At 43.4% G+C, this 23066-nt stretch overlaps 1 protein-coding gene and 1 long non-coding RNA gene across 3 annotated transcripts in view; one reads left to right on the top strand and one right to left on the bottom strand.

Annotated features, from left to right (window-relative positions):
- MOB1B (MOB kinase activator 1B) overlaps window positions 1–23066 on the top strand; it is a 47164-nt gene that overhangs the window by 1068 nt on the left and 23030 nt on the right. Inside the window, exon 1 of one of the 2 annotated variants that reach the window (XM_075089999.1) lies at window positions 4551–4666. The exons of the other annotated variant lie outside the window; for it this stretch is intronic. Within the exon in view, the coding sequence (XP_074946100.1) occupies window positions 4653–4666 (14 nt within the window). The 5' untranslated portion in view covers window positions 4551–4652. Of the gene's footprint in view, window positions 1–4550; window positions 4667–23066 lie in introns of those variants that run through there. 2 annotated transcript variants of the gene reach the window in all.
- LOC142055939 (uncharacterized) lies at window positions 477–7601 on the bottom strand. The gene is made up of 3 exons (XR_012660138.1): window positions 4879–7601; window positions 2825–2950; window positions 477–637 (listed from the first exon to the last, which is right to left on the bottom strand). It is a non-coding gene; the product is annotated as an uncharacterized LOC142055939 (long non-coding RNA).

The following is a 23066-nucleotide window of genomic DNA, read 5'->3' as shown; positions in this document are numbered from 1 at the left end:
TCTCGTTGTTGCTGGCTTTTGCTTTTATAAACTATTTCTTGTAACAAACTTTCATATGCCAGACTATTACCTTGATAATAGCACAGTCTCGTGACACTAGCACTCTCAATTCTTTTGAATTTTCAAGGTAAGTCACATTTTCAAAGGAATGTCGACCTCAAGTGCTCAAGTGGTTCACATTCCAGGTTTTCTTAGTCTTTGTGTCAGGTTTCTCTTCAAAACCTTCTTTAAATAAGCAAGCAAATTTTATAGGAGCAAAAAATTAAAATAACTACAGGAATTAGTCTTGAACACTTATCTTTATCTAGATTGGCTTTCATGCTTTAGGTTTAATTGACTAAGCAGATCCCTGAATCTTACGGACCAAGGGGATGCTATATGCATTCCTCTCTCGTGAACCAAGGAGGGTGCAAGGAAGAGCCTCTTTAAAAGATGCGTATCTTCCACCCATTTTCCCTTCAATACATTTGCTTCCCAAGTACAGTAAAAAATATGCCACTGCTGTTTGTCTCATAGCTTGGCAGTGTGTGTGAATTACCTTTAGAGGGCACCATTTTGTTGGCCATCTGTTGGCACTGAAGTTTTCCAGGAATCTCACAGCTTCCTTAGCAAATGTGAGGGATCGAAGCCTCTGCACCTATGATCAGATTTATAAAAAAATCAGCCTAGGACAATAGTTTTGGCATTTATTCACTCGATAGAACTGATGTTGAATGAATTATTCTTAGGATAGGAAATCTGTTACCATAAGTCAAAATAAAAAGACTTGGGAAATGCCCTTCTGTACTGCTGTTGACCAAGAAGTTAGATTTTTCTACCTAAGAAGATGCCTTTTTCAATACCTAATGTTCAACAGGTTGTTGTTAGGAATAATTAATACCAGCTATGGTTTAGTTTGATCAGAGGAAAAAGAAAAATCTTCTGAGCTAATAGTAAATAAAATGCTTATCTTATATTGGGCAGTCTTACTTATCACTCTGTGTAATCTGCCATCAAGAAAAATTGACCTTCTATTCTGTTGTGGTATTTTCCAAAATTGTGCATTTAGCTTTAAGTTACTTGAGCGGTGGGGTTCCCACCCTTTTCTGTGAAAGATGGGCCTGTTACACAGTTGCTCATCTGCAACTCTCTTGGCATTCAGCAGGAGATAGCATCCTTGGCCTGAGCGAGCCCACCAACTCTGGAAAACAGAAAGGAGAGCATAGTGTGCGTGGGGAAATTTAAGTAGCGTGAACCCCCCTGCAGACGGTGGCCACACCCTAGACACTGTTGAGAGTTGTGGAACAGGTCCTCCACAAATAATTTATTTCTGAGATATTATTATTAAAGCGTATGAGCATCGTAGCAGGAATGACACACGTCTTAGCACCGTAACAGCGCTGAAGGCGACTGAGGGCCGAATTTATTATTCTCTCTACAGTCCAGTAGTAACAAGGCTGCTGAGTTGTAGTATCCCAGCTCCGGAATTATGGTGACTTGCAGGACCGCGGTGTAATAACCTCATAGTTGCTGTAATTTCTTCACACGTTGCGTTTTTTGTTGAGAATAATTATCAAGTACATACCATGGGTTCAATATGATATTTATACTTAAATGCTTCACTGCATTTATATCATTAGTCTTCCAGGGAGTTCTTGTTCACAAATCAAATCCCTCACCTTAATACACAAACAAGTATGCAGTTATAAAAATGATGGATGCTATCGGTTTAATCTAGAATGTGGGGAGAATATTTACAGAGCTTAATATTTACAGACTGTATTATTTACATTTCAAAACAAAAATTTTGTTTCCTTTTTTTGTATTCCTGATAACATACATATTAAGTATTGCGATCTTAATTTTAGAACTTTTTTCAGCTGGAATGTTCTGTGTTTACCGAGCTGTGCTGCAAAAACTGGAAACTTCAGTTCAGGACCAAAGCACTTTGTCAGCCTGAGGGCCCTTTCAGAGTAATTCTTTAAGCTCTACAGTGTAATGGATAAACCAAAATGACAGGCGTGAGGCCACGGGTGCATTCACCGTGCCTTTCCTGGAGCAACTGAGTGGTTCGGCTCTTACGTAAGACTGCAGCATGCTGCCAGTCCCTCGTATCGGCAGCGTCTGCAGCGAGCGCTTCAGTTGACCCTTAGCCACCCCGAATAGACCGATATTAATGTGAGACATCAAATGTACACATTACGTAAGCATTTCTCCTGACGGCCACCCAGGCCAAGTATTTCCTACTGACTGCTGCAGTAACAGACATTTAATTTTAACTTGCCACTAAAATAAGACATTCTGTGGGTAGAAGGAAGCGTATGGGTGGGAATAGAGAACAGGGGCTATTCATGTCCCGACATGAATGTGCCAGAAAGATCAGTAATATTTTTTTGATTTTGATTTACATGGCCAACTTCTTCTGACAGCGTCTGTTAAAAAGTGCCCCGAGACCCGTTTCATGCCTGCTTTGACTAATGCGGCCAAAAGGAAAGTTGCAGATGTCATTAAGAGCTTTTTAATTACGCCTTTGCTGCCCAGTAGAACACTTGATTTTAAAAATGTCCTAAAAACAGTAGTGTAATTTTGATTTATTTAGAAATGCACTGACCTGGCATTCTGACTTGGTCTGAAGGACAGAGCCAGAAAAGTGGAAAATGCAGTTTCAGCATTTAAAAACATGAGTGAAGCAGACGACTGTCAGTGTTGCCACGTAAGGCATTAGAGCTGAAACCCCTTACGTGCAGTGCAGAAACTTAACACTGTGTGGGATCGTTGCATGTTTTGATGTACTGAATTTGCCTGATAATGAATCCTAAAGCTGTCGGGTTTTCCTCTGGCCTACCTGCAGTAGCGTGAGCTTTGTGGGCTTGCGAGGGCTCGCAGAATCCCCTTGGGGCAGGAGGGAGTCTCTGGGGGTCGTGCTGCCTGTCCTGTCCCCTCTCCAAAATCCAGCTGGCTTCTTATAGACCTAAACGAAGGCAGATTTTCACATGAAATTACACCCTGGGATGGTTATTTCTGCCATAAAGAGGTGGCACTCGGATGTGGCTTAGTCTACAGTGTGGTCCTTGTTAGATGTGAATATAATATTTTATTTTGAAGCGTTCTGGATGCTGCTGTGTATCTTTGTTTCCCCTGGAACATATAAACTGACTGAGACAAACCCCAAAATTAAGAGCATCGTTCCTGCTTCGGGGATGGGAGGTAGGAATTCCCAGAGCAGAGTCCCCAGACCCCAAAAACACGGCATGCAGCTGTCATCTGGGGTCAAATGAGCTGCCGGACATCTTTTGCAATGCACTGCATGCCCTCGATTTGCGCTTTGTGGAACAGCCCTCTTTGCCTGGGAATATCATGCTATGTGGTAATTGTTGCCAGCAAAGATGCGACTGTGCATATTTGAAAACTTATGCTGAAATGATACTCTACACTGCGCTTTAAATTTCCACAAATGGAGGACATGCAGTTTTTAACCACGCTCGCACAGGGTGGGGTGGTTCAGGGCAGAGGTCAGGTGAAGGACTTGCCAAGGGTTTGTAAGAAAAACTGGATTTTTTTTTTTTTGACCTCAGTCATTTGCAGCTGCCTGTATCTTCGCTTCTGAGGTGTGTCCTTTCTTAGCTGGCTGCTGACCCTAGCCAGCCGAGTTAAAAACTGCTCACAAATCAAACATTTGTGTAGAACTATTAGAAGCTATTTTGACGTATTTCTTTTAAAAAGGGTGAGTGAGGAGGGCAGAAATGCTGAAGTCATGATCTCCCCATTCTTTTTATAACTGTGGTGGTTATCTGTGGGTTGGGTAGCTGAACCCCTTTGTCATGCCCCTGAAGAATGAGGACAGATGGCCTAAGGAAGCTTGGATGGCTTAAATTATGAAAATATAATGTGTTTTGAGTCCCTGGCATGACATGCTAAAGTGAACTGCAGTTCCATACCCTGCGGCCTTGCTCCATGGAAGGCAGTTTGGGGTAGAACAGGGATGAATACCAGCAGGCCGCACTATTGCTGAGGTAATTTTCACTGTTCCCCTGCAACATTGGGTTCAAAACCACGGGGATTTCACTGCCAGGATTACCTAAAGGCTGTCAGGGGCTTTTATGTTATGCCCGTGCCCAAGAAGTACTGCCCAGTGACAGCTGGGATGCTCTGTGGAGCTTTACCCAAGGAGGCAGCGCCCTCCTCGCTGGTCCCTTTGGGTACGCCGACGGTTGGATTTGATTATCTTAGAGGTCTTCTCCAGTGATTCTATGAAACGCTTCCAGGGAGGCCTGTGCCGGCCCTGGGGCTGAGGCGGCGGGGTGCGGATGGGGGTGCCTGGGTGCAGAGGGGATGTCTGGAGGGACGCGGGGGATGGCTGTGTCAAGGGTGTCTGAGGGGAGAGGTCCGAGGGACCGGGGCAGCGGGTCTTAAAAGGGGGACATGGCGATATCTGAGGGTGAGAGCAGCGCCGGGGGAGAAGTGACCGCCGGCGGGTGCTCTCAGGGGAGGTGGGCGGCGAGGCGGGGAGGGCTGCGGGCGATGGCGGCCGGGCGGGAGGCGGCAGCGGGCCGTGTCCCCGCCCCGCGGCGCTCTTCCCGCAGCCGCCCGCCCTGCGCCGCCGCTGCCATTGGGAGCCGAGCAGCGCCGAGCCGAGCCCAGGCAGCCGCCGGTCCCGCTCCGCCGCCATCGCCATGAGCTTCTTGTTGTGAGTCACCGCGGATGGGGTCGCGGCAGCGCGTGGGGAAGAGGCTGCTTTTGAGGGGAGAGACCTCCTTTCTCAGGGGGAGAAGGGGCCCTTTCTCCTTCTCTACCCCGTCCCGCCGGGCAGCGCAGCCCGCCGAAGGGACGCGGCCGCCGCCCGCCGCCCTGAGGGAGCGGAGCGGCCGCTCCCCGCCGGCATGGCGCCTCGTTCCCCACCTCTCTTCTCCTCTTCGCCTCTCCGTCCCGCCGCGGCGGTGGAGCAGAGCCTTGCCCGCTCTCTCCCTTTGTGCCCCGGTCCCCCGGGGGGCCCCGAACGGCTGTAACGGCCGCCCCCCTCAGCCGCCGGAGCTAACGGCTGCCCGGGGGCCTTGGCGGGGCGGCCGGGGGCTTTCCACCTCCCTCATGGCCCGGGCGTGTCCCACAGGGGGGACGACCTGCATTTAAAACAATTTATTATTTAAGAAATTGTATTGGGGGAGACCTTCCCGAGTGGTGCTGTGTTGCAAGGTGGAAGGGCAGCCTTCAGGGGGAAAAACCCCGATTTGGTGGACTCTCCCTCTTTTTTTAATTTTTTTTTTTCCTTGCTTCCCTCCCCAAGGACGGTGTGGGCAGAAGTTGCTGCCCGTAGCGTTATCCGCGGTAGATAAGTTAAAAAGTGGATGGCGTTGACGGAGGGTTGGTGAGCAGCGGCGTTTAAAAGTTAATTCCAGGCTCAGGTAATGGTTGCGCAGATGACTGGCGGTGATCTGGTGGGAGCAGGCGGCCAGGGATGGCTGGCAGGATGCACCTTGCTAATGAGAAGGCAATTGTTTACTGCGGCGTAAAAAAGCTCCCTTAGGAATCGTTGGTAATTTAGGTGTGCGCAAAACCTTACCTTTTGCAATTCTGCTTCGTAGGCAACAACCGAATGAACTTTGGTTCCTCCCCTTGGGAACAAAGACGAGGTACTCCTGATAATTAACATAAACCGGTTCAGTGACCTATTAATTAAAGTGAAGATGTGCTCTAGGGAAAGAAGGGAAATCCAAGCAGCTGAAAAAGGCGCCCTTGCAGAGCCGAGCTCCATTAAGGACTTCGCCCTGCTGAGCGTTCTTGCACGTTCAGAGTTACGTGCGAGCAGTTAGTGGGACCGTTGCCATGATATCTGACAGTTGTTAAAGGCTTATATTGATAACCAACAGATGTATATGCAGGCTGCTTTTAGAGGAGATACTTTATCTTGGGAACTGGAGTGTTCTAGTAAGTTGGGTTCTCATGGAGACAAATATCACTGGCTTCCTCCTAAATCTCTCCAAGGCGTTTATCTTTTAACTCCGCCGTACCAACCCAGCTTGCTTGTCGTTGCTCGTGCTGCCTGACCCCAAGAGAGATTTTGAGAGACACCTATCAGCTGCAGGGTGGAAGCTGCAAATGACTGTCCGTGGATTCAGGCGCCGTGCTCATAATGAGAAGCCCAGCTGTCCCCCTCCTTCATAATTCTCAGCTGCTGCAATGGGGAAGGGGGGACAGGGTTTTGAGGACGGTGGTGTCCTGGGAGTCTGGTTTGCAAATTAGAGAGCCTCCCTCTGTGGAATTTGGCTAACCAGTAACAGAAAAGCATGAAACCTTCCACCCTCTGTCACAGGCAATGAGATGCTTGTTTCTTTTTCCAGACCCTACTGAAACTTAGGAAAGCAAACCTCTACCCCCACCTCCATTGTCTCAAGTGGTCCTGCTGGATGAAATATGGAAATGTAAACTGAAGTTACCGCCTGGCTAAGGGAGAAATGTTGGCAAAGCTGTCTCAGCTGTTGTTGGCAGAGCATTGTAGACAGCACCTAATTTGCTCATCTGCAGTCTAGAAATGGCTTTAAAAAAATAATTTTAAAATATGCCTGGCAGGCCTCAGGGAGACCAGGGAAACTTTCTGTGTTACTGGCAAGTAGTTAGTTTGGTTTTTTTTTTTTTTTTTTTAAGTATCCAGAAAGTTAGCATCACGTTTTGTCAAACTTGAATTTCATGTTAACTTGACAGAGTTATTCAAAGATGGTGGTTGGGTATCTTTACACTTTGACAGAATTAGTCATACAAACTTGTAGTTCGAGCTGCAAACCCCCCACATTGTCACAGTACTTTTGACGTAGTTGTTCATATTAATTTTTCACTTTTTCACCCCTTTTTTCACTGAGAGTTTCCATGGTATGGAGGTAGGAAAGTTGATTGTCCGTGATGATTTCTCTGCATCAGTGATACTGTGTCGTCTTAGGAACTGACTCACAATCTTGAACTCTCAATAAAGGTGCGGCGGACGAAGATTGTCCTTGTGTACTTCAACTAGAAATGCTTTCGAAATTGCAGTGAACCTGTCACACAGTTTTATCGTCAGTAACTTGGCTGTAGTTTGTCAGTTTGACACTCAAGTATGATCTCAAAAGCCGTGTTCTGCTCGTGGACTTGCTTGTTGTCAAATAACGGGGCGATTGTGCTTGGATAACACAGGGTGCTTGGGGCCCCCCTCACGCGCCCGTTGCACGGTCCTTGTCCGCTGACAAATCCATTGCTATTCTTTGCTGTTGCTAGGGCCAGTGACATATAAAGCTACATGGGGGGGGGGGGGGGGGGAATCAAGGGAAACCATTGTCTTCTCTCGTTATGGGTAATGTTATAAAAAGACTGTCTTGTGAGACGAGTTACTGAATTAATACAAGTCGGTTTTGATAGCAATTGTTATTTTCAGTGCCACTGTTTTCTCTTTCTGATCTGTTTCTTCCTTTCTGAAAAGACTTTGTGAACCTCTCCAATGGTTGAATTGGTGATCCGGAATCTTTAAAAAAAAAATTTAAAAATGGGAATTGGACTAGAAAATATCTTCACTTCCAAAAAAATCCAGCTTGTTAAAGTTCTCTCTGAGAGGAGATTACAGCAGAGTTGCAGGTACTTTAGCTTACATCTCCAAGGAAAAAAATTAAAGATAGTTCTGGTAGGCGTGCCATATGGTAACATGCTTGTGTTATCCTACGCTGGCAAAACTTATATAAAAAAGAAGCTTGAAGAAAATAGTTTCTTTTTAAAATTTTAAAAGGAAAAGATTTGGTTTTGTTATTCAAGTCGTGAAATAGTCTTTTCTTAAGGGAAAATAAAAGCCATCTATGTATTAGTAAATCCCTTGCAGAAAATTCTAGCGTACAGTTTTTTTAAAATGAGATTCCTGTAAGTTGTCGTAACTGATGAGACTTAGAAAGACTAGCAGCTGATGGAAGCAGCAAGTAAGGGTGAGGATGAGTAGCTGTTGTTTGGGGCACATGGGTTTGTGAACCAATGCAAAGTTAACTTGTAAACCAAACTGGGGGAAAGATGTGCTCTTCCTTCTCTGCCTTGTTATACAGCGCGGTGGAGCCTAGGAGCTGCTTCTCGTGGTGTGTGTGGGTTCTTTCCTTATTTTAAAATTTAATTAAAATCATAGTTTGTGTCTGTATGTATGTGCAGAAGGTCAAGTGGGATATTACTTTTTTTCTTTACATCTCTTGCAGAGTAATACCAAAATCAGAGCTGGTGTGTTTGTTTCCAGATGGACAAGCATTGTGGCCTTCCTGATTTCCCAGTCTGCTCCTGCTTTTGAAGAATGTCATGGCTATTAGTTGTTTCCCCTTCCTCAGGTTTCCTAAATGCTGAGTTTCTGCTACTTACCAAACGAAAGCCAATTCTAAAGCAGGCAGTGTTTTTCAGCTTACTCTAGCTGGAGAGCGACCAAATGCTTTGGGAGTGCTCCTCTCTAGTTAAAATTTGGAGATGTGGTTTTTATCTCCTCTTTCAAGGACTCCCACAGAAGATTCTCAGACACTTCTGAATTGGCATTTCAATCATTGAAAATCAACATGTAGGCATCTACATACTTAGAAAGGGAAAATATATGCTTGTTGAACATTAAGATGTTTTTCTCCCTGTATTTTAATGTATTGTTTTTCTTCAGTTTTAGCTTGATTAGTGTTATACTACTGTGCGGGCTTTGTTCCTGGAGCAGAGATCAGGGTAGAGGCTCTCGACACGTGAATGTGTTACCTTGCCGCAAAATCTGTTGTTTAACCAGTACCATTTGTCATGTGTTCAATTTCTTTTTCTTTTTTGGAAGAGTACTGGGAACGAAGTCTCTTGAGTTGGCCTGTGAGTAAATTGGAGAGAAAACTGCAGTTATTGCCAACTTTTTAAAGATTTTTTTTTTTTTTAAATAAATCTTGGTAACAGTAATTTTGAGTTTTGAGGAAACGAAAAAGATTCCATAGAGGTAGAGTTTATATGGAATCAGCTCTGACAGTGAGTTTCAGAGAAGGTAAAATGGGTTTTTTTTTTTTCCTCTCCTCTTTTTTTTGGTTAGCTGCTTATAGCTTTCGTCAGCAGTGTTAGGTTAGTAGCTGGACTCAATGATCTTAAGGGTCTTTTCCAACCTAAATGATTCTATGATGCATTAAATTATTGGCTGTAGAAATATATGCTTTTAACTGAAACTTGTATTTAACGTTGTTGAAGCACTACACTTCTCTTCTGATGTTGACTCTGTGTTTAATTCCTGTTCTGAAATGCCTGCTGTCAAAAGATCTGCCCCTCAGCTGGCAGCTGGCCGCACTTTCAAGGAGGGGAGCACCAAAGAACAGAAGGCTTCCAGAAACAGTAGCAATTAAAAACTTAGAGGTGTTCATGTTGCCCCTTGTGCTGCCTGTGGTACAATTCAAGTTACAATGCTCAAACTGTCCTGAAAAAGGCCTTTCAAAGCGCTTGTCGCTCTACTTCCCTCCTTGTTTACCTTCGCTGAAGACCCCAAAACAGTTTGTTAGGGTGCGGATTGCTGATATGGTTAAGCTTACTGAGGCTGTTCTCATCCTTCTAATGAGCTGGTTGAAGAGGCTAAACCAGCAGAAAACCATTAGTTCCTTTTTGGTGGGATTAGGGTTTTGCTAATTTAGTTACTTGGTGTCATTGTGTAGCGACATGAGGGATGGTGTTGGAATAATGGAAGCAGCAGGAGTGCCTGGACATGGCAAAAGACGGGGAGGAGGCTTCTTCCTCTTTCTGTGCAATCTGGCAGTCGAATAAGCTTAGCTGTGTCACCAACCCTGCCCTTCCAGTTTCGTTCGGTTCAGTGTGTGCGTTACTACCTGTTCAGATTGTTGAGTTCTTGCTGTTCCCTTGTCAGTGACTTTCTTGATGAGTTTGGTGAAGTGTCTGCTTGTTGTGGTAAGCTAGCATACGCTTGCAAAAAGTAGCTGTTCAAGTTTGCATATGATGAAATGGAAATAAATTGTAGCCGGCAGCGCATGCGTGCTGCTGCCTTATCAAGTAAGGTTGGAGGTAGAGGGCTGCGAAGCTGAGATTACGCAGCCGCCTGGCTTTTATTTTGGAAAGAACGACTCTGCCTCGGAATAACAGAGCTGTGCAGACCAGTTCAGGCTGTAAGATGTCTGAGCTTGGAATTGCATTTGAAAAAAACCTTTTGCTGCTAATACTCTGTTCTGGGCAACATGCAGTTGATGGAGTGAGCGATTGGCACGTAAATGTTGTTAGGTGCTTCCTTCTCAGTATTAGTTTGGAATGAAAAAAGAAACCATAGGAAGAAAGATGTTGTTCAGTGTGAAAGTTACGTTTACTACATGGCAGTGATGTCTGGTCTTAATTGTTTCCTAATTATTTACTTCTATGCCACAATTGTTTTCCCTTGTTTGTTTTCTCTCTTTGTAAGTGAACCTGTGCAATTAGCTATTAACATCGGTCAGACTCGAATAAGCAGCGGCACCAGGACAGCTTTCAGGGGAGGATTTGTGCACATGTGAAGTGGCTTAGTTTTTAATCTTGAAAAGGTGCCAAAAGCATTTGATAATTTTCTGTCAAGGTTTTGGATTTAGGACCTCTTCATGGCACCAGACAGCCTTGGTAAGGACAGCCCAGGGGTCACAGTTAAATCTTAGGCTGTACATGTCCTGAGAGATACATAGTCCTTTTTATCTTCTTTGGAAAATGATAAAATATTAGAAGCGTTTGTCCACCAAGGAGTGGCTTAAGAGCTGCAAGTGTTGTAATACGTTTTTGCGCCCAAGGCTGACAGAATGAAGCTGCTTGTTTTTCTGAGAGAAGTAAATAGCTGCATTTAATTATGCCAGTTTAAGTCTTCCACAGTAAGCAATAAGAAAGATAGTGCTGCCAAAGCTTTCAATAAGGCTTTGACCCACAAATCAACCAGAACTGCAGGATATGCTTTGCGATGCTTTTAGCATTTGTAAACTAAGCCACTTCCTATTAGAGGTGAGCTATGAGCTTGCTGTTTGGTTTTTGGCTTTTCTTTTTGCTCAAGTACACAGAGAGGGAGATTGCGGGTTATATATTCAATCTCTTTTCAGCTATAACTGAATATAACTTAATTGCTTTTCACAGACTTTATAGCATTTTTCTAGCCCGTAAATTTCATGGTGTGGGATTATCAGGCTGCAGTACTTTGCTTTGTCATCTCTCTGTGTGTTGCTTTTTTTAAATGTGGCATTTCCTTCCCCTTCACTTTCATAGCGCTTCTGTGGCACTAGTGAATGTTGGCTGTCAGCATTGTAACTTCGCCTGCTGCCTGATATGTGAATGTTACTGGAGAGAGGTGGTGATGGACATATTTATACTGGTGTGAAGGACCGTGCTGTGCTGTAGGAACGCCAACATATGTGAATGATGCTGAAAGCGTTTGGGAGGAAGAACTGGAAAGGTCCTTTCTGGACTCTATGAGACAGCTAAGGGCAAGAAAAGAATTTTTTTCAAGTGTTTAGGGGGGCTTTTTTCCAGAGGAAGACATCTGTTGCATTTACCTCTCCTGGAAGGAAATACACTGAATTTTAAAATTAACCAGGGTGCTATAAATTTCCCTCCAGAGTTCCGGCCTGTTCTGACTAGGTTATCCAAAACCATGTGTGCGCAGCTTTTCTGGATCAGTTTAAAGCAGATGATAAAGAAGTAACCACAAAGTTAATATTGTTATTTTTTAAATAATTTCCCAGAGCCAGCGTGGCGATCAGTCTGCATGCGGATCTGTCAGATGCTTTCCTAGGGCACTGCTGCCTGGGTCAGTGTTTTGGGGAAGGGATTGGAAAGAAGAGAATGAGAGCTGGGGATTAGTTGTCTAGAGAGGCATGTAGCTGTGCAGCTGAAATTGGTTCTTTCATTACAAATTGATGTAATTTAATAAGTTATTTCTTCGTTAGCTTACTAGCTGTATACCTTCCAGGACCTGATACCCAGTTGTCTGCGGTCTAGTAAAATGTGTTATGCATCTCAGATGTGTTCAGTTTAATTCAAGTCTTCGCTTCTCATTTCAGATAGGTAGCCTGAGTCAGCAGGCAGTGAATTCACACCTTTGCGACAGGAATTTTGTGTTAATAAAAAGACAGTCTCTCACAGTGAGTTCACTAAGGTAATGGTAGTTTTTCTTCCTTGCAGATATATTTTGAAACTTCTAAAAGCAGTACTTGGAAGTGAATTACTACCCTCTTGCAGGTGTGGGGTTTTTTTTTTTTTCTTCAGGAGAAAGCTAAGGGTAAGGTGCAGCTTTTTGGTTCATTTAGGCCTTCCTTTTCAAAACGTTGACTTGGGTCACTCTGATATAACTTGTAAATGTAGTGGTCTTTCTTCCTTTGTTCTGTCTTTTCCCATTAATCTTGAAATCCAACTGCGACCTTAGCTGCTTGTCCCAACGTTCCTTCTGATATGGTTTTTGATTGGTTTTTGTTTCGTTTTTTTTTTTTTATGAAGACACTTCTATCTTGTTCAACCACTCCTCTCTTCCTTCAGTTCACAGCTGTTCCTTGGCAGGAATCCATTCCTTTTGTTATTCTTACATACCTCCTGTGATCCTATCCATATTTCAGTTGAGTTTTATTTGAAGTTTGCTTCTTTTCCACATACTTGTGTGGTTTTTTTTTTTTGGTTGTCTGTCATTGCATTTCATCTTTAAATTTGGTAGCTTACCTCCAGAGTTAATTGCTTGTGTCCTCGAGATAGGAACACTCCTGACATACGAGTTCTTAATCCCTTCCTCAGTGAACAAGAACATCTTGCAGATAAGAACTCATAATGTCTGGATTTGTTGTCTGTACCACAAGTCTAAATTCCTTTCTTTATGACAAAGAGAATAAATGAGCTTAAATAAGCTTTGGTACATGTCTCTTTTGCTAAAAATTGAGACATCTGATTTTTGATACGGAAATAATTTCAACCCAGATAATCATTGGGTGGGTTTCCTATATTCACCTTAATAAAATAACCCATGTTTGGTTTTGGTAGCTGGTGTTTTAATTGTGTTTTTACTACCTTCAGTAGCAGAGTCCTGGCTTTGCTTGAATGGAGTAATTGTTTTAGGGACTTGCTGAGTGCTCTAGATCCAGGACTCAAAATGGCATTAGTGTGTCTTTCACTTGTCGTGCTTTGTGGTGACAAAACACTGCTTTTTCTAATGCTGAAGCGTAACTTTTATAAAAAAAAAAAGAAGTCTCTCTTAAGTCCTATTATTAACTTCTGTGGTTGACACCTCTTCTTCAGATTTCTTGCTGCACTGAGTGGAAAAGAGGGGAAAAAATCTGTATATTTAAATTCACCACAGAACAGTTAAACTGACTGTGGACTCAACTCTCAAGCTTAAATAATTTCAAAAGAAACATTTGTGTGTGTATGTAGGAGCTATAGTTCCCCGTCAGATGCTTTGGACAGCTGGATTTTCCTGCTAGGATACTTTGCAAGACACAAGCAAATTTTGCTGAAAACAGTTACACACAGCACATCCCCCACATTTAATACCATCTTGTAAGAAATACTTGGTGATGAGGTAATGCAGTGTATTTTTGGAAAGCTGTTAGCTTATTCATTACTGCGTCCTGTCCCTTTATTCTTCCTGTTGTTCTCTGTGTTATTTCTTGACACTAATGATTGTTCTGTTATTTCCTGAATTCAGACCTCCTTTTACCTATTAATCGAAGTGTAAGTGTAAAAATCTTACATATATGCTTTCAGGTTTTCTGTTGGGAAGTTGCCGAGTATTTCTCATTTGCCGTGTTCATCTCGTTGGCCTGTTTTGTGTGTGGGTTACAATAAAAGACGGCCTTTTATAAAGTGCTAAAGTGACTCCTCCCCCATTAAAACGTCGTTAAGTTTCTCCTTTTTTAACTTTGCCCTTTTCCTAAATGCACGAACAGATTGTTTTTTTATTGTGTTTAAAAGGATTGAAGACTGTCTTAAACTGTTAAACGGTTTAGTTAGTAATTTTTTTTCCTTTTAAACGCCATGCTGTGATTGCTTAGGTTGTATGACTAGATTTGCTTTAGTCATTCATGAAGCATTGGTTTTCAAAAGCACTGATCAGCATTTTGGGAAACCGTCCATGTTCTGAGGCATGTTCTCCAAGCACTATATTTGGTGTATAAGTAAGGATCTAATTTGATACTATAGCCAAACTTTTATTGCTGCAATTTATCATCCTCAGTGGCTTGTAGAGGGCTTTCTGAAAAGCTCTGCTTCCTACTTATTTAAATGTATTTAAAGGGTGTGACTGTTACCAGCAGATACAGTTTAGGATGCAGAGGGCATTAGTAATGTAAACACATAAAGAGAGTTTAGCTGAGTGTAAGGAAATCTCTAGCAGGAGGAGCAGTTTGCTATGGAAAATAGCGTATGCCTTTTGTACAGGGCACTTTAGTCCTTTTATCAAACTGAAAAAATATTACAGTAAAAAAATCATAGGCAGGCAAATACTGTTAATCACCTGCTTCATTTACTTGACACTCCTCCCTTTCCTCCTGCCCCTCAAGGCAGGCGGTGCTTTCTGGGGCTGGCAGTGTGCGAGGCTGCCCGAGGCAAGCTGGAGCTCTCCAGGCCACTTCATGATCTTTTCAGTTACTTGTTGAAAGATCTTGAACTCCTTCCTGCCTACTTAAATGGTTTAGTAAACTTTCTTTCTTTATTAATGTTTCCAGTATCTTTTCTTTAAACACAGATGTCTAAGTGAAAGAAATAACCCAGACTCGTAACTTTATATATTTCCTTACATTTCATTTGTAATTTGCATAGTTGTATCTGGAATGCCACTTTCTAGTTTTGATGTCTGATCATCTGTGGATGCTTGCATTCTGTGGTTATTTGTTTCCCTTTGCTGGTGGTGTCACTCTGACTGCCAGGCCTAGACTTGGATGTTACGGCTTCCCTCTGAAAAAGAAGAAAAATATTGTTCTGTTCCCTTACGTTCTGCGTGACGTTTGAGTTGTCTAATACCTCTTTTCATGTTTCCATGCGTCTGTGTAACACGTGCTGTGTCACCCTCGCTCCCACATATGTTACCAAGCATTTTCCCTCTGTGTCATTGTTTTCCTTCAGAACATAACATTTTCTTGGAAACATCCGAGTGACAGGTTTTAACAATTTCTCAAAACTATGCAAGTGTTCTTCCTGCAGTTGCTTTTGGGTCTGTGTCTTCATTAGGCAAGTAACAAATTAGCTGGAGACTGTCTGACATGGTTTGGACGCAAACCTCACAGGGTTGAGCCTTTCTGCAGGTTACCATGGGTATGGGGCGAGTAGGTATGCTTTTGTTAACAAATATTGCATAATCTTCTGTCACAGGCATTTGACTTTGTTTCTGAATTTGCTTGCCATGCGGCAGAGCTGCATTTTCTGTGGCCTGAGTGCTCCTACAGCAGTCCTTACTGCAGGAGACCTACGGCATCCTTCGCAGCCGCCATTCAGCTTCTTTCAGTAGTCCGTTATTCACAGCTTGAGTCCTCTTGCTTCAAAGAAAAATGTGCCGTACGCTCACGTACAGCAGAAGTAAGTGTTCAAATGGCTTTTTAGGGCCAAGTTTTATGTATGGGAAAGGGTAGATTTTACAAAAGAGGTGCACTTATGTCTACTGAATGATTTCAGTACGTTCATGTGGTAAACTGAGGTTTGAGCGTTCGTGGAAATTAAACTTTGAAGCGTTAACTGGGTGAAGTTCTAACACGTTTGAATTCATGCTGTGCCCTCCCTTTGAAGTGAGCTAATGCTAATTGACAGAAATAGGGATTTCCTGAGAAAAGAGCGGAACATTAGTGAGGAAACAGTGCTAGTTAGTTTGCAGAGAGCCTAATTAATGACTGAAATGGTAAAGAAACTGAACTGCATTTCCGTGGTCCATAGGAAAAAACAATGCAGTTGGAGAGGAAGGAATACTTTGTGTTTACCTTCTACAAAGCTGCTAGTAGCCTGCTCTTTTAAAGAAATAGCACATGAATATTAGGATATGAGAATCTGCATAAATACATCTCGTTTTCATTATGCCCTGCAGTTCTGTGATATATATGTGTGTGTGCTCACAGTAAATGTTAGTATTAAAATAGTTGAGGAACCTGGATCTGATTGAAAGAACCCAACAAAACAGCCAAGACCGGTCCTCAGCTTTCTTGAAAATCTAACTTCTGTTTGTAATAAGGCAGAAGTTTTGTAAGTGAAGACGGAGTTGCGTTTGCCTCAAGGTAGTCATTGGTTACTTGGTAGTGTGCAGCAAAACGTTCTGGATAATCTTGATTCCTCTCGTAAAACAGAATTTTAAATGGGTGTCAGAGGAAAGCATGCAAAGACACTCGGGTCTCTGCTGGAAGTCTCTTTCTTGCAAGTTGGAAAACTTGTTTCAAGTGATGTTTGGTGGTCTTAAAGCTCTTGAAAAAGTCTGTGGAGAAACTTGGGAGCCGCAGTGCTGTGGTAATCGTAACACATGCAAGGTGAGCCTTCTGGGAGGCTCCGGATTTTATACCACAGACATGTTCCAGTTCCTCTGCTGTCTGCATCTCTGCCTGCTTGCCTCTGCAAGTCAGTAGGGTTGGCTGAACATGTACTTTTTCTGTTTTTCATCGAAGTTTTGAGTGTCAAATAGATATTCAAAACTGCAGATATTGGGAGTATCTGATGGATACTCTTGTATAGGTCGTCTTGTGTCTCTGGCCTGTTCCTCTCCTTGCACTGCTGTTGGTCTTACAGAGGACCACGCCTGAGAAGGTGAGTCACTTCTGCAAATGTTGGCTGCTCTGGGGATTAGTTGAACTGTGTTTTTGAGTGCTCTGGTAGTATCCAGTGAGGTCAACTGAGAGTTGCTCTATTTATTTTGAGGGTTTTCCGGGAGAGGAAAGTGTATTAAATGATAGTGTTGTAAATGAAACAAGGGAATTTGTTTCGTGTGTGAGCATAGCAAGCTGATGATGGTTTCCTGGTTACAGAATGGTGTTCTGGATGCTTGCGTGTTCCTTGCATTAGGAGTTGTCATTACTTGGGAGAAGAGTTGCATCCAACTGGGTAAACAGCAGGAACACCATTCCCACCTACATAGATGGGGTTGTAGTAGACGCGAGTGTCGTAGCATAACACCTCCCCCTTGTTTACAGGCTCATTCTGAGTTCGCAGATGGAAAAACGGAGGCGGACAGATGCAGAGAAGTGTAGGTGCCTGACTCGGTTAGAAAACGGTCTGTGGCGATCTCACATCTTTGTGGATTTGGCACAGAGCGTGCTGCTGCAGGGGAGGCAAGGGCATGTGTCAGAGGGAGGAGTTAAATGGCCGAAGGCCGATCACCTGTCCCCTAGTCATAGCTCAGCCAGCAAAAGTTTGTCTTCAGCTGTGTTCTGGTGCACGTAAGAGCATCTGACTTGTGCCGGACGAATCCTGTGTTGGCATGATTTTGCTGACTGTAAAATGGGTTGTATAGAAGACAATATATTTTAAGAATGTGGACATGTACGTGTTATGACAGCTTTCAACACTGGTTGGTGATGGTTGGGACAAGGAAATGCAAAACCATTCCTTAAGGCTACCTTAAATAACTTTCTCCTTGCTGGATGTGAATCATCTGATAAATTTCTGCACTTTCAACATGTAGAGTCTTGTGTATCATGATAGCTGCATTTTTTAAGAGCTATTAATGAGATGACTTCTTCATCTATCTCCTCTCATACCATCCTGTGTGGAACTTGAGTCTGTGAAGAATTTTTCCGAGAAGGGGAAGCCAGATTTTAGTCCCTGCCTTGATGGGTAGAGAATTAAAAATCTCATAAAAATACCTATTTCGCTGTCAGTACTTTAGTAGAAGAAGGCACTATTTCTAATAGTCACTATAGCCCTTGAGAAGCACGTTCAGGTTGAAAAGCATATAGAAAATTAAACTGTGGTGTAGCAAAGAAAAAAGGGTGGGATAAGGAAGGATGGAGTACAGTGTTTCACTGAAAAGAAGAAAGTGGCGTTTGGGGTTTTGCCTGGATTTGTGTTTATTCCGTTGCCAGACACCTGAAGAAGCTGGTCTTTTGGGAGCAACCTGTGTTGTACTGCCATCGTTGTCAATCCCATGTGCTGAAAGATAAGAACATTGTGTTAAATTCCACCTGCTCTGTGATACTTTTTTTTTCTTAGATGAGGAAACATTTTGATTTGTGTCTGCTTGTGGCATTTTTGTTTTAAGAGTGGTGTTCAATACATGGAAAAAAAAAAATGGTGTTTGAAACGAAGCCTTTCCCTTCCTTTCTCTTCTGAAAGTACCCTGCCTTTTGTGGAAAGTGGTGGTCTAGATCTGCTACCTTGGGATTTCTTTATTTATTTTTCATCTGAATTTCTCATTGAGCTTCTAAGCTCAAGGACCTGGGGCTTTTGGGGAAGCAACTGCTGCAGAGATCTGTAGGGAAGCAGCTGCCGTGGGCAGCTTCGCTGTGCTTGGCAGAAGCGCCTGCAAGAAGGGGAGCTTAGTGGAGCAGGGCCTGCCTGCCTCCCCTGGAGAGCTGCAGCCGCTCCCCCCAACCTTCTGCCCGGGAGGCAGAAAGAAAGCTCCCTTCCTTGCAATGGGGGCCAGGTGTCTGAAAGGAGAGCTTAGGGTAGGAAGCGATCCTGCTTTGGAGTGAGCTGGAGCCACCGTGGGTATATGACGGGGGTGGGTTTGCACAGAAACCTCTGGAAGCCTAATTATTACTTTGGCAGAATTGAGTACTTGTTCCTGAAGATGTTCCATACGGCTTTCCTAATGACAGTGCCACAGAAGGAGCATGCTGCAATCCGGGAAGAAGGAACTTGGCTCCAATTCCTTGGGTTCTAAAGCGTGGCACCCGGTTTCTGTAGCCTTGGCAACTGGCTGTGGCTCGGGCAGGCAGTAGGTGAGTGAATCCCACAAAGGTGTTCCTTATGGAGCAGAGGCCTCTTGGTTACCAAGTGCAGTGCTAGCTTTGGGAAGATTCCTTTATTAGGCACCCTTACTTTCAACATTTTTAATTGATGTTTCTAATTTCAGGGACTTCATCTAGGTGTAGTACACAATCGAGGTCATTCTTATATCTCACTCTAGCTACACTGGAGAACTTCAGTGGCGTGCCATTGATCTAAGTATTTTCAGTTAGTTTCCTACCACAGAGTGTATAAACATGAAACAACATGTATTCTGTTTCTGTAGGAATGACCACGTGTCCATGGAAGTGTTTCAAGTCAGTGCAACTGATTCTTGTGTAAAAAAACAAAAACAAACCAAGGCAAACAAACAAAGCAAAACAAAAATGCTGGGCCTGGAATTGCTCTCTAACCACTGCCTTACCTTTAGGGGGAGCAGCTATGTTGTGTAAGCAGTTAGCTCTTAACTCTGTCTTAGGTGGGCTGCTTTGATTTGCTTAGTGATCTTGGCAGAGTCTGTGCTTCCCTCCATGTGAAGAGAAATATACTTTTTACAGCTCAATGTTCATGAAAGTTGTTTTTTGTGAGATGGGAGCGCTCTGTGGAAGCATGTTGCTTTTAGTACTGTTCAGAATAATACAGGGACTGGATCTGAAGAGCTGTCAGAGAGGGACGCTTTTCAGGATGAGAGCTATTAGCCTGTGCAGTTGGAGTCTCTATTTACCTGTATGCTTTATAGTTTTTAACTCTCAGACTGTCTTGAACAGCCTTCAAATACTCTTGAGTTGTAACCCAGTATTGTACTGCCCCAGAGCACTTGAGCCTTCTGAATTAGAGTTGGCTGGACTTCTAGCACCATGTCTCATTTCAAACCATTAGCCCGTTCTGTTGAAGGGGTCTCATGGTCATTTTCGTGGGAAGTAATACCGAGGAGTAGAACAGCAGTTGCAAAATTGTCTATAGCTCTTGAATAGCTGGGCCCCGGGGTTTCTCCTCCTGCCTCAGAGCCTGGCAGAAGCACTGGTTTCTCAGGCCCCTTGCACCTGTAACTGCTGAGCATGGGACTGAAGCTTCCTTGGCCATCTTTCTCCGCCCTAAGTTGGCAGTAACGATTTGTCTTTAGACCTGCTGCATGGCAGTATGTCAAAGGAACGCAAGGTTGTGGAATGCTTGCTTCCTGAATTCTTAGGTTGGATTTGTTACCTGCAAATTAAAGGGAACTGGCTGAGACAGGCTTATTTTAATGAGTGGGAATTTGACTAGAAAATAATTGACTTTTTGGAATTGTAAGAGCTGGAGAAAGTACTGCATGGCTCGCACACCGTCTCTCTTCAGAACAGAAATGTTGTGACTACTCGGTTTTATAAATAGAAACGCTCAAGTTAAATCTTGTCAGTGCAGATTTTGAACATGTACGACTTAATCTTACCTGCTGTCCTTCTGATGCTGTGATTGTCACACACAAACGCGTTTCTATTCTGCAACTGTTGATTTGGTTTCCAAAAGGTAGCTTGAGCTTTTATTTTGATTTCTATGTTGACATGTTGGCTATTGGAAACTAACGTGATCATAATGTGATGTGTGTTTTCTTAGCGGGATGTTATCATTTGAAGCCCCATATTATTGTTTGAAGGCTTGAGATATTTGCTTTTCTGGAATTTGGTTCTCGCCTTACAGTGTTTCTGTGTAACGGGGTTTAAAAAGAGGAGAAAGGAGACAAGGAGGTACAGAACTAAAACTTGGGACTTCTCTGATAAATTTACCAGTTGGCCTTTGGCAATGAGTCGCTGCCTCAGTTTCCCTGCGTCTAACAAGACGCTAATGAAACGTACTTCAAAGATACTTGTGAGGATTAATTAATGCTTGCAAAGGCCTTTGAAGATGAAAAAGCAGAAGTTGAAATATGAAAAGTTTCCATGCCCCAGGTAAATGTTCTGTGAACTGCCTTGAGTTTGGCGGCTTCAGAATCTCTTGAGCACTTCCGAATATTTTGAAGGGCTGATTTCTGTTGGACCACTTTTGGGACAGACTGAGCAGTACAGCTACACTTGCAGAAGTTAATTACTCACACGTTCCCCCAAGGAAAGCAAGTGAGATCATATCCCAGGGCCTCAGCATTATATACCAGTTACAAGAATATAGGCGGCAGGTGTATCCTGAAAATGGTGCCACTGCAGCGTTTTCTATTTATTTTTCCCTCGTGCAAGTTTCTGTCCCTTCCAGTGTTTGATAAAACAGTTCGCTGATGAGCCCTGTATGGAACGATTTATGGTAATTGCAGCACTGTGTTCTTGAGCTACAGGTAGCCTGGAACGCATTGGAGGAGCAGTACTCTCTGTACTTCCCGTGGAGGTTGAATGCTTGTGATATTTTAAAACACAATCTCAATTTCTTGTAAAACGTGTCACTTTGGTATGTGATGTGCAAGTAGGCGTGCAGGGAAAGGCTGTCAGGTTCTTGCATCTTCTCCAGGGTGGCATCTCCTCTCCTTCCCTTTTGCCGATGGCATTGTAACCGCATATTTCAAAAGGACTGCATTAGTTTAAGATGCTGTAATGAATTGTTAGTGAGTTATGGGATAACTTGGCCTGGTTTTGTTCACTCGAGGAATTTGAGGAAGACTATGGAGCACTGTTGGTATTTCAGTTGTTTAGGTTGTGGTGCTGCTGCAAAATGGATGGGTTGGCAGTCTGGGTAGAGGCAGGGTTTGTGCTTCGGTCTGCATCCATATGCTTGGTTGTGAAGCATGCTAGATCCAGGGCGAGGTTTTCTGCTTGTCGGTTTGAGCTGTGTTAGACACAACAGTAGGTAGGAGCTCGAGGTTAGTTCTGTGGTAAGAAAGAGCTGTGAAGTCTGAAGTTTTATGCATAAGGAGCTTAAACTTCTCTTCTAATTCAGGTTTCCTTGGCTATGCAGCAGCCTTCATAGAAATAGATAAGAAGCTTCATTGAAAGACACCAGTGCACAAATAGCTGGGTGTGAGGAGGTCTAAGCCAGGCCAGCCAAAGCGCTTCTCTTAGGAGCACGAAGGTTTAACCGGCTCCTTTCCCGCAGTTAACAAGAAGCGTAGCAGGAGTTTAGGCTGGATATTTAGCTCCTTTGATTGTAAAAGATCTGCCAGTGCTGCATTTGAGGCTGGAGTGGGCTGTTGAGGCAGTTGTTAAGTGTGGTATAAACAGGACGCCTGAAAATTTTCCTTTCTTCTGGAATCATCATCTTGCTAACCTAAGACAGAACAGCCTGCAGAATCTGCATGATTAAAAATCCCTCCCCGTCAGCAGATGACTAGATAAAATTACAGCTTTGGAGGATATTTTGTGTTCTTAGTTACAAGCAAATTGTGACGTCTTTGTGAGGTCTGGCAGTGTGTGGGCTTCTGACAGTGGGAAGTGCTTCTTGTGGCTCGGAGGTGTGGCTTCTGAGCCAGGCTTCCAGACTCGTCCCGGCTCTGTGAGTCAATTGCTTTAAACACATCGCCTGATTTAGTGCTAGGTTGGACTGCATCTGGCACTGATGTAGCTGTACTTACCTATAAAAGCAGAAGGGCATAATTTGCTCGAGAAGTTGGATGTGGGAGTGAAGGGAACAAAATGACCTTAGAATTGCAAGAATTCTTTGAGAAGTCAGTTCTTCTTGGAAGACTAGAAGTTGGTTGTGAAAAATTGTGGGGATGATGCAATGTGTTCCCCATTTTGCGACCTTTTTATGTTCAAGGAAAAGGGGATCTTAAGTGTGGCATTTCTGAGGGTTTCTCTGTTCCTTTTCACTTGTGTGTTAACGTGAGTCTCGGAAAGTTCGGAAACTGCTAACGGAAAGGCAGGTGCTGCCTTCTAGCTAGGAGCATTTTAAAACCTCAGGAGAAATGGCTCACAGATAGAGCTAATTCTGTTATGAAATGTAGGTGAAAATAAAATGTCATACCTGATGAAGACATGCGTTATTGTGTGTATTGCTGGCCACCGGACAGAAGTTACGTTTTTCACTGAATACCCAAGGAGCTGAGAAAATAGACCTGGAACAAGGTGACTTTTAATATCTGTCACATGTAACAGATAGACATAATAGGAAAAAAACCTGTATTATTTGATACTTTAGGGTTTTTTAAGATGCCTTCAGCTCAGTGTTGGGTATCATAATGGAGGGCAGCAGGAATAAGACGCTGCTGTGGTCAGGGTTTAGGGAGGAAGCAGGATTACTTAATAAAATTACCTTTTGAAGGGGTGGTTAACTGATGGTGCTAAGGC

This window comes from Phalacrocorax aristotelis, chromosome 4 (assembly GCF_949628215.1).
Source record: "Phalacrocorax aristotelis chromosome 4, bGulAri2.1, whole genome shotgun sequence".
NCBI classification, from domain to species: Eukaryota; Metazoa; Chordata; class Aves; order Suliformes; family Phalacrocoracidae; genus Phalacrocorax; species Phalacrocorax aristotelis.
Note: the sequence above shows the minus strand (reverse complement) of the source record. Positions and strands in the feature narration are given on the sequence as shown.